Raw genomic sequence first — 11,408 nt, 5'->3', positions numbered from 1 at the left:
GCTCGGGTGAGCAGCATGCGGCTCCAACCCACCGAGAGGATGGGCCGGCTCAGCCTAGTACGGGCGGTCGCGCTCCACCGAGGGACCATGTGCGTGCGGGCAACGGATGGCAAGGTCATAGGTCTCCAACGCCCCCCTCCCGATGGGTCGCTCCGGCCGCCGGGGGACGGGGATGGAGCAGCAATGTGGCAGGCAACTCTGAATACCAAACTGGGGACACGAGTATGGAGAGTGTGGATTTGGGGATGTTGATGACGGCGTGTAGGGACAAAGCAGGTCTGAGCAGGATGTCAGCAGGAGCGGTCATGGGGGGCGGTGATGAAGAGATGGAGTCGGAGGAAGAAGGGGAACTGCGGGAGGTTGCGGGGGAAACCGGTAATGTTGTTGACAGTGTTTTACAGGTGTGCCCCCGGCAATCGGTGCAGCGAGTGACGGCCCCCCCAGCAGACCTGGTTAGGCGGCGGGATCCGGTGAGGACGCACGCCTTGACGCCAGGTAAGACCAGTACAGGGTCGGGGAGTGGCTTGGGCAGGCCTCATGGAGGCCAGGAGGGTGGGAGTGCGGATGGCGGATGCCAGAGGTCAGTGGGGACGGATGCCGGCGGAGGAGACGAAGGGCAGATACGTGGCGGATGCGGGGTGGGTACGGAGGCGGTAGGGGGCGCGGCGTCGGGGAGTGCGGCGACGGGGGAAGCGGCGACGGCCGGCGGGTCGGGGTCTTCTAGTGCTGGGGCGAAGGAGAGTTGTGACGTGCCGGTCAAGAAGCTGCCGTACATGGGAGTGGCGAAGCCTCTGGGGGCTCATTTGTCGCTGGCGACTAAAGAAAAGATATGGAAGGGGGAGTATGTGGAGATCTTGAGGTTGCTTCACAGGGAGTTGATGGCCAAAGAAGGGTCGAAGGAGGAGGAGCAGGAATTAGCTAGGCATCCGAAGGTGCCTGTCACTATTGAGAATTGGTGGGCAGCTTTCCTGATTTATGCCAGTGTGTACTGTGAGAAGTACCCAGATAGGGCGGTAGCACTGTTCAAGTACATGGACGGAGTGCGACGGGCTCAGGTGACTTACGGAGGTAATGCTTGGTCGCATTACGATGAGGAGTTTCGGGCGCGCATGGCGTCGGATCCGGAGGCTAAGTGGGGGGAGTTGGACTCCGACCTCTACCAACAGACGATGAGTGGGGCAAAGTTTGGCCGCACCATTTTCACGGCCAGTGGTTTGCCAATGGCGCCGCCCCCCTTTTCGGCCCGCCCCACCCGTGGAGGGGTGGGAGCGGGGGGTGCCGGAAGTGGGCAGGGTGTCGGGACCTGCTGGGATTTTAACAGGGGTTCCTGTCTCCGGCAGGCGTGTCGTTTCCGGCACGAGTGCTCTGCATGTGGGAGACGACATCCAGAGGCGCGATGCTGGGGGCCTTGGGGAGGCCCAGCACAGGCCCAGTACCCGGCTACCGGGCCCAGCAGGGGGAGGGGAGGAGGTAGGGGAGGGGCAAGTACCCTGGGAAAAGGCTCGTACACCGGTTAGGCTGGATTGGCTAGAGCCGTTGTTGGAGGCGTATCCGCGGGCGGATGATGCGGCCGTGCTGCGTCGGGGTTTCAGGGAGGGTTTCCGGTTGGGGTACGAGGGTCCGCGGATCGCTCGGTGGGCGGAGAACCTGAAGTCCGTGAACGCGCACAAAGGTATCGTCCGGGAGAAGCTCTTTAAGGAAGTGAAGGAGGGGAGGATGGTGGGGCCTTTTGCAGAGGCGCCGTTGCCAGATTTGATCATCTCCCCCATTGGAGTGGTCCCGAAAAAGGAGCAGGGCCAATTCCGGCTGATTCAGCATCTCTCGTGGCCGGAGGGCGCGTCGGTGAACGACTTTATCTCGGCGGAGTTGGCGTCCGTGTCGTACTCGTCCGTGGACGTCGCAAGGCGTTTGGTGACGACGGCGGGCCCAGGGGCGCTCATGGCGAAATGTGATGTGAAATCGGCTTTTCGGCTACTGCCGGTTCACCCGGCGGATCATCAGTTGCTGGGGATTCAGCTTGATGGGCACATTTTTGTGGGCAGAGCGCTTCCTATGGGGTGTTCCGTGTCGTGTGCCTTGTTTGAACGATTCACCTCCTTTTTGCAGTGGGCTTTTTCCTGGCGCACAGGCTCTGAGGCGATTACGCATTACCTGGACGACTTCTTCCTGGTGAGTCGGCCCGGTTCGACGGACTGCCAGCAGAGTCTGGACAGTTTTACGGACCTGATGGGTCACCTGGGGGTTCCGTTGGCGCCAGAGAAGACACAAGGGCCCAGCACGGTGCTGTCGTTCCTCGGGATAGAGCTCGACTCGGCGGCCATGGAAGCACGCCTGCCGGAGGAGAAGGGGGCGGTTATGGTGGAGTTGGTGAAGAGCATGTTGGCCAGGTGGAAGGTGTTGGTGCGCGAGGTTCGGGTGTTGCTGGGACATTTGAATTTCACTTGTCGCGTGGTGCGCGCGGGGCGGACTTTCTGTCGCCGGCTGGGTTTGGCATTGTCAGGTCTGACACGGCCGCATCATCATGTGCGGATCTCGGTGGGCGCGAAGGAGGATCTGAACATGTGGTTGACGTTTTTAGAGCGTTTCAATGGCGTGCCCATGGCACCCCCGGAGGACTGGGAGTGGGACGTGACGATGTCATCGGATGCGGCGGGAGTTGGAGGTTTTGGAATCTACTGGGCGGGCAGATGGTGCGCGGAGCAGTGGCCGGAGCAGTGGCAGGCAGGGGGTAGGAGCATAGCATTCTTGGAGCTGTTTCCGTTGGTGGTGGCTGTGACAGTGTGGGCGCAGGAGTTGGCGCACAGGCGGGTTTTGTTCAAGGTGGACAATATGTCAGTGGTGCAGGTAGTGAACCGGCAGTCCGCGAGGGAACCCCATGTGTTGCCGCTGATGCGCGTTTTCGTCTTGAGGTGCTTGGAACACGATATCTTGTTTCAGGCTAGGCATGTGCCGGGAGTGGACAATGACATTGCGGATGCTTTGTCTCGTTCTCAGTGGCAGAGGTTCCATGGGCTAGCCACGGAGGCGGCGGCGGTCAAGACGGAGGTGCCGAAGGAGATGTGGTTGGTGGGAGAGCGCGGGTCGTTCAGTTGGTGAGGTCGTCCCTGGCAGCGTCCACATGGAAGAGTTACGAGCAGGCCTGGACGGAATTTCTGCGCTTTGGAGCGGTAAGGCAGCGGGGCAAGTGGTGTCGGGAGGAACAGGTGGTGCGTTTCATGCTGGGGTTGATGGACAAAGGTCTGGCGAGAGTGACCATCGCGGGTAAACCAGCAGGTGTGGCCTTCATGGGCAAGCTGTGGTGGGGGTATGCACCCTCGGCGGGAGAATTGGGGGGGAGACTACTGGAGGGTTGGGAGAGGGAGAGAGGGGCCCGAGCGCGGAAGAGGCGGCCGATTACGGAGGACATGTTGGCAGGCCTGGTGGGCCAGTTACCGCGGGTGTGCAGGGATCGGGCGGAGACGGTGCGGTTTTCCACGTTGATGTCGTGGTTGTACTCTGGAGCTTTTCGGGTGTCGGAGTTGGTGGGTCTGAGGGGTGATGCGGGTTTGAGGTGGGGGGATGTGGAGATTAGAGGCCGGGAGGTAGCGGTGCGGCTTCGGCGGCCCAAGACTGATCAGCGGGGGACGGGTACGTGGGTCCTGTTGGGTCCGTGGGGAACGGAGGCGGTGTGCCCGGCGGAGTGGGGGAGACGGCTGGCAGAGGGAGGGGGACAAGATGCTTCGGAGGTCTTTGGCAGGAGTGGAGGGGGACGTGTGACGGCGGCGCAGTTGTTGTGGGTCCTGCGGCACGCCCTGCGGTCTATGGGTGAGGACCCGGGGGAATTTGGAACGCATTCATTTCGCATCGGTGCAGCGACGGAGGCAGCGCGGAAGGGCTGGGGGAAGGAGGAGATCAAACGGTTGGGGCGTTGGAAATCAGACTGCTATAAGTCGTATGTTAGGTTGCGAGGGGTAGTGTTGGATTAGAATGGATGTTGGAATCGCTGCTTACATATGTCTCTTTACAGGTGCGGTGGCGGGGCCTACGACGGCAGCAGTGTCCATATATGTGGTGGGACATTCGTTTGTAAAAAGAGCGGAGAGGGCTGAGTGGGAAAAATGCAGGAACCTCAATCTGGAGCTGGACGAGAATTTGTTTAGGTGTCATTGGAGGGGCAAAGGGGGCATGCGTTGGCACGAGTTGGTGCTGGTTTTGAACAATATTGTGCGGGGGGGTCTGCCCGGAAGGTTGAGGTCATTCACCTGGGGGAGAACGACTTGGTGCAGTGCAAGGGGCTGGCGTTGGTAAAACAAATGAAGAGGGACTTGCTGGAGATCAGGAGGCAGTGGGCGGGGTGCTAAGTCATCTGGTCAGAGTTCATACCCAGGAGGTGTTGGAGGGGAGCGGAGAGACCAGGGGCTATAGACAGGACTAGGAGGAAGATTAACAGAGAGATGCGGGCCTTCTGTGACAAGGAAGGGGTGGGGAGGATGGAACACCCGGAACTGAGGTATGGGGCGGTCTACTTTTTTATGGAGGATGGTGTACATTTGTCGAGATATGGGATGGAGCTATATATCGTGCAATTGAAGGAGGCGTTAGACCGGGCGATAGGGGTGCGCAGGTATCCAAAGGTGCAGGGGCCCTAGGGGGGAGGTCGAAAGCCGTATGGGGGCTTTCGAGTGGCGCTTTTTCCTAGTTAAACGGGGGGTAGGATAGGAGGAAGGAGTTTTACTGGCTGAGGAGAGGGAGTGTACAGATGGCTGATGTTGAAACAGTGAGACAAGTGTTGGGTAATTGATAATGATGTTATGTTGTTGGCGGGGAACTGTTTAGGGGAGGGGGTGGGGGTTTCTGGTCAGATACATGTATAATTAGTTAGGCCTAGTTTTGTACGGCAAAGGCCAAGGTTGGGGTATGTTTTCAGGATGCACCTGTTTCCCAATAAAGCGGCCTTTATCACACCTACATCTGTGTCCGGTCGGTTCTTCCCCTCCCCGTCTCCCGATGGGCCCCAATGGGCTTTGCGGGGGTGGCCGACCGGAGGGAGGCTCTCCCCCCCTGGGGAAGTTTGGGGCCCCGGGAGGAAGGGAGGGGGGAAGAATTAGGAAAGGACACAGGAAGGGACATGGGGACTTGGGCTAGTTAGTAGGTTTGGGCGCTTTTTGGGCTAGTAGGGATAAAACCGGCCATTTTGGGTCACTGTGCACCATTTCGTGGGACAGTGACCCAGCAGCCGGGGGGCGTACTTGTAGCGTTGTCCCACCCACCCACCCTTACGACAGGTTTGGGGGGTGGAGGGGGTAGCTGGCACAGGGGTTGATGCCTTGCGGGATGTCCAGGGGATGTTGTGAAGCAGATGCTTTCTGGGTTAGGGCTTCGGGTAGTGTTGTCGCTGGGGGCAGGTGCTGCAATGATTCTGTCGGATGGCGCTTTTTCCTAGTTAAACGGGGGGGGTAGGATAGGAGGAAAGAGTTTTACTGGCTGAGGAGAGGGAGTGTACAGATGGCTGATGTTGAAACAGTGAGACAAGTGTTGGGTAATTGATAATGATGTTATGTTGTTGGCGGGAAACTGATTAGGGGAGGGGGTGGGGGTTTCTGGTCAGATACATGTATAATTAGTTAGGCCTAGTTTTGTACGGCAAAGGCCAAAGTTGGGGTATGTTTTCAGGATGCACCTGTTTCCCAATAAAGCGGCCTTTATCACACCTACATCTGTGTCCGGTCGGTTCTTCCCCTCCCCGTCTCCCGATGGGCCCCAACTAATCCTTGGAAAAAGATAGCATTTGATATTTCTGGTCCTTTTATGTGTTTACCTTCAGACTCCCGTTATGCTTTGGTTCTCATTGATTACCATTCTAAATTGCCTGAGGTCAAATTTGTGTCTACGGCTTCAACGTCTAATGTAATTGAATTCTTTAAAGAAGTATTTTCAAGAGAAGGTTGTCCCTCAAACCTTGTCTCTGATAATGGAGTTCAGTTAACTTCTTTAGAAATGGGGGATTTTCTCAAACGAACATTATTCATCACACCGTTTCTGTTTATGAACCTCATGAAAATGGTTTAGTTGAGCGTTTCAACAGGGTGTTGAAGGGTTTCATTTCTGATGTTATTAAGTCTGGATCTGATTAGAAAAATGTTTTGAGGGAAAAACTCTGGTTGTATCGCATAGCTCCACACTTAACTACTGAGGTTAGTCCTTTCCGTCTTCTTAAAGGACGTGATCCTGCCTCTAATATTTGTCCTTGGTGGATTAAAGAGAAATGTTCTGGTAAACCTTTCTCTGAAGTAGTCATTAATGATGTTGCTCATAAGGTTGCAGATAAACAGGCCAAATCTAAAGAGTGGTATGATAGTAAGTGGAATACTAAAAATTCCAATTTATCTGTGGGTGACTGGATTAGAATCAGGAAACCAGGTTTTCTTACCAAGTGTTCAGCTAAATTTGGTAAGCCTATAAAAGTGGTTAAGCTTTTCACTAACAGCGTAATCACACAAGATGGCAAATTGTGGAACATTAAGCGAGTTGCTAAATGTCCTGATTTTTATAATAATAACGTTACTGTTCCACAACACAAGTGCACAGATTCTATTGCTTCTAGGATTAAGTCTTCTTCACATCCAAAATCTGTCCCAAGAAGATTTGCTGATTTTGTCTCTTAATTCTTTCTTCCTCATTTTGTTCTTTTGTTTTCTTGTCTCTCTTTTCTTTCCACTTTTCTTTTCTTATTGAGGGAGATGTGTTACATTCTTATGACATTGTATTTTATTCCTGTACCTTTAAATGCCTTGTTATGTTTTAGTTTCTCACAGTTCTATTAGAAACTTGTGTGCTGCAAGCCATCCGGGTCAGTTATTGGATCTACTGCTCTGCACTGGCTGTCCTCATCTGTTGCGGTGCCGCTCACCAATAAATTATTGACTTCAACCTTCCTGCATAATTGAATTTCTTACATATACATCGGCGCATGACACCTGTTCGTGTATGGACTATTGGCTGGTGACAAGGAATGTTAGCGGCTGGGTGATGAAAGTGTGCCATTTGCCTCGAACACTTTCGGATCATGCCCCTGTGCTAATGGAGGTGTGGCTTCCGTCACATACACCTGCACCTTTCTCGTGGCGTCTGCCACCTGGTACTATATCGGACCTGGTGCTACGTGAGGAGCTGAGGGCAGTCATTGAAGACTTTTTCGTCAGGAATGTTGGCTCTGTTAATGACATGGGAACTGCATGGGAGGCCTTTAAGGTGACGGTAAGAGGGGCGTGTATTGGAATGCAGTCTGGTGTGCTCAAATCGCTGAGGGATTCCATGGACAAGCTGGAGCGTGAACTGTTATGCCTAGAGCGGGGAAACGAGCTGCAGCCAGCGGAATCTCTGTTGGCTGACATACGGCTAAAGGTCTCTGAGTATAATGACCTAGCAGAGCAGGAGGTTACATTTTTGTCCAAACGTACTAGGGCACGGTATTACGGTGAGGGAGGACGTCCGGGACGTGGGCTGGCTGATAGAATTAAAGAACCATGGGCCAGGCACTGTGGAGTACAGGAAATCATGGATGGGGATACCAATGTGACGAGTGCAGCTGGTGTATTGGATTGTTTTGTACAATATTATGAGCAAATGTATGGGCATAGGGAGACGGCTGGGGAGGATGAGATAGCGCAATATCTGGAAGACATTGCGTTGGCACCACCCTCTTCAACGTCTACATGAGCCCCCTCGCGGCCATCGTACGCAAACACAACCTCAGCATAATCTCCTACGCCGACGACACCCAGCTGATCCTCTCCCTGACCAACGACCCCGCCTCCGCCAGAGCCAACCTGCACGAAGGGATGAAAGAGGTAGCCGAGTGGATGACGACCAGCCGCCTGAAACTGAACTCTGACAAGACGGAGGTCCTCATCCTGGGCTCTTCACCCTCCGCCTGGGATGACTCCTGGTGGCCCCCCGCCCTGGGCACCGCACCCAAACCGACAGACCATGCACGCAACCTGGGCTTCATCCTGGACTCCTCCCTCTCCATGACCAGGCAAGTCAACAACGTCTCCTCGGCGTGCTTCAACATCCTACGCATGCTACGGAAGATCTTCTGGTGGATCCCCACCGAGACCAGGAAGACCGTCACCCAGGCCCTCGTCACCAGCCGTCTGGACTACGGCAACGCCCTCTACGCCGGTACCACCGCCAAGCTCCAGAAGAGACTCCAGCGGATCCAGAACGCCTCAGCCAGACTCATCCTCGACATCCCACGAACCAGCCACATCACCGGACATCTGAGAGACCTTCACTGGCTCCCCGTCAACAAAAGAATCACCTTCCGCCTCCTCACCCACGCACACAAAGCCCTACACGACCAGGGCCCGAGCTACCTCAACAGCCGAATCAACTTCTACGCTCCCAAACGCCACCTCCTATCAGCCAACCACGCCCTCGCCGCCGTCCCCCGCATCCCAAGAGCGACTACGGGAGGAAGGTCCTTCTCCTACCTGGCCGCCAAGACCTGGAACTCCCTCCCAACCGACCTGCGCCTGACCCAAGACCACCTCTCCTTCAGGAAGAAGCTGAAGACCTGGCTGTTCGAGCAGTAGCGGCACCCCCCCCCCCCAGCGCCTTGAGACCCTACGGGTAGGTAGCGCGCTATACAAGTGTCACTGATTGATTGATTGGTCTGGTTGTCGAAGGGTCAACAAGACTTTCTAATGCACCACATTACAGAGGGGGAGTTCCGAGATGCGATTGCGGCTCTGCCAAACGGTAAAGCTGCCGGAACTGACGGTTTACCATCTGAATTTTATAAGGAGAATGTAGACTTACTTCTGCCTCCTTTGGCGATGGTCCTGGAAGAGGCCTTAGAGCAGTGACAGTTACCAGCAACGATGAGGGAGGCCCTACTTGTGGCTCTACCGAAACCGGGAATGCCACGAAATCAATGAGAGTCGTATCGGCCTCTGTCCATGATGAATACGGATGTAAAGATCATTGCCAAGGTACTGGTAACGCGACTACGCCTGATATTGCCTGTTATGGTGCTACCGGACCAGTCCGGTTTCGTCCCCCTTTGCTCCACGACACATAATTTGAGGGCTTTGTTTGCGGTTCTGCATCTCCTTAAACCGGATCTTGCTGCGGTGGCGGTGCTATTAGACGCTGCGAAAGCGTTCGACTCCGTTGCTTGGCGATATAAGATAACAGTGCTGCACCGCATGGGAGTGCATTTTTTCTTTACGTCCTTGATCACTCTGCTTTATACAAACCCGATTGCACTGGTGTGGGTTAACGGTCATGTGTCAGCACCATTCTCTGTGCAGAGAGGGACTAGGCAGGGTTGCCCACTTTCACCCTTATTATTTGCCATCATTTTGGAACCCCTAGCATGTATACTACGACAGAGATATGCAGACACAGCGTTACGTTTTCCTCTCAGGTCCTTGGCGGTATCCATGTACGCCAACGATATGGTTCTGTATGTCAGGGAGCCTGCTAAAAATCTGGAAGGAGTACTTCGGGAGTTTATTCGGTTCGAACGCTTTTCTGGTCTATCCATTAATTGGGACAAGTCCATATTGCTGCCTCTAACAGACATCACGCAGCCGTTTCCATTGGAATTCCCATTGACATGGGCAACGGAACCTGTTCGGTACCTGGGGATCTGGGTGCACAGAGACTCCCAAGAGATAATACGAGCTAACTATGGAGTGGCTATTTCGAAATTGGAAGATCAGGTGACACGCTGGATTCGACTGCCACTCTCGTTTGCAGATCGGGTTTCTCTGATAAAAATGGTGGTCCTGCCTAAGTTTCTGTATTATTTTGTTAATATACCAATTGCCCTGACATCTCATCTTTTTGCACAGATTCAGTCATTGTTACTCACATTAGCCTGGGGAGGGAAGACACCTCGTGTGAATTGGGATATGATAACAAAGCCTTATGAGTTGGGCGGATTTGCCGTGCTGGATATGAGACTGTATTATCTGTGCGCTCAGGCTCATTTTGCTACTTACTGGATTTCGGCACCACCATACCATATTACTGTATTACACTTCTAGTCGTTTTTTTGTACATTCTTAATCATTGCACTCTTATTATTATTGTTATTTTTCACTTGGTATGTTTTGATGGCTACCTCATATATTTTGGCTGCTCACTATCATCCCTTTTAATTCATATATCGTGTATTGTCACTGTTGAGTCATGTATCCTGCACTTTTTATTATTAGTATTGTTATTTTTCACTTGGTATGTTTTGATCGCTACCTCATATATTTTGGTTGCACACTACTGTCACTTTTGATTCATGTATCTTCAGATTGCATCTGTATTTCGTTCACGACTGCATATAGATGTGTAGCATTTTTGTAACCTGCACCCATTACACTTTTCATTCCTATATGCATATAGATGTGTCGCATTTTTGTAACCTGCACCCATTACACTTTTCATTCCTATATGCACTGATTACTACCTCATATATCTTACACTGATTACTACCTCATTCACTTTGGTTGGTCATTAGTGTCAATCCTGCTCCACTCATTTCTCGCTTTCCTCTCCTATAATTTACCGACTGCTACCTCAAGTACTCTGGTCGCTCACTAGTGTCGCGTAGGCGCTCTAGTGTCACGTTGGAGCCCTAGGCGCACTAGTGTCACATCGGTGCCCTTGGGGACCTACCTATCGCGTGTAACTGATTGCGTTGCATCTGTATTCTGCTCTTATTCTATCAGAATTATTCCTCCAATTGTATTCTGCACTACTCTGTAAATCTCTGCAACCCGCACCCATTTCTCGCTTTCCTCTCCTGTAATTTACCAACTGCTACCTCAAGTATTTTGGTCGCTCACTAGAGTCACTAGAGACACGTTGGCGTCCTAGGGGCACTCTGGAGCCTTGTAAACTGTGGTGGCATTTGTAGCGTGCATTCAGCACATTTATTTATTAACCTGCAACATGGATCTCTTCGCCAAGCACACATATAAAATCAACTACCCACCCGTGCTCACCAAAAAAGCCGCCAAACGCTTCAAACACGGCTTCCTTAAGTCCCACCCAGAAACCCCCTTTGCCGACACCTACTTCTCGTCGGTCAATGGACCCTTGAACACCGATATCATCTTCCACACTACACGCAGAGCTCAGGGGAAAAAAGCGTTTCTCACCCTACTCAATGTCTCCTCCACCAGGAAATCCACCCATGGCCTAACACTTTCCATCACACCATCCCAACTCTTCCCAGGCAGAACCACCATCACTATTTACAATAACGGGATTGTCCTAATTCAAGCGAAAGACAGGAACCTGGAACTTCTTGACAATCTGTTTCCCACTTTCAAAGAGCACCTAACCAATCCTCGGACTTTCACTCATATCACCTCCTGTCCTTCCACCCCTGACGACACAGCACCCACCCTTAACACCCC

The 11,408-nt window shown here is 53.2% G+C and overlaps 1 protein-coding gene across 1 annotated transcript; it reads left to right on the top strand.

The window, feature by feature from the left end:
• Positions 1-251: 251 nt before the first annotated feature.
• Positions 252-3,965, top strand: LOC147740888 (uncharacterized). Its single transcript, XM_086935971.1, has 2 exons — positions 252-495; positions 2,995-3,965. Exons 1-2 carry the CDS (start codon positions 252-254, stop codon positions 3,963-3,965), a joined length of 1,215 nt encoding a protein of 404 aa, XP_086792097.1.
• Positions 3,966-11,408: the final 7,443 nt, after the last annotated feature.

This window comes from Lissotriton vulgaris, chromosome 1_1, assembly GCF_964263255.1.
Source record: "Lissotriton vulgaris chromosome 1_1, aLisVul1.2, whole genome shotgun sequence".
Classification (NCBI taxonomy): domain Eukaryota; kingdom Metazoa; phylum Chordata; class Amphibia; order Caudata; family Salamandridae; genus Lissotriton; species Lissotriton vulgaris.
Note: the sequence above shows the minus strand (reverse complement) of the source record. Positions and strands in the feature narration are given on the sequence as shown.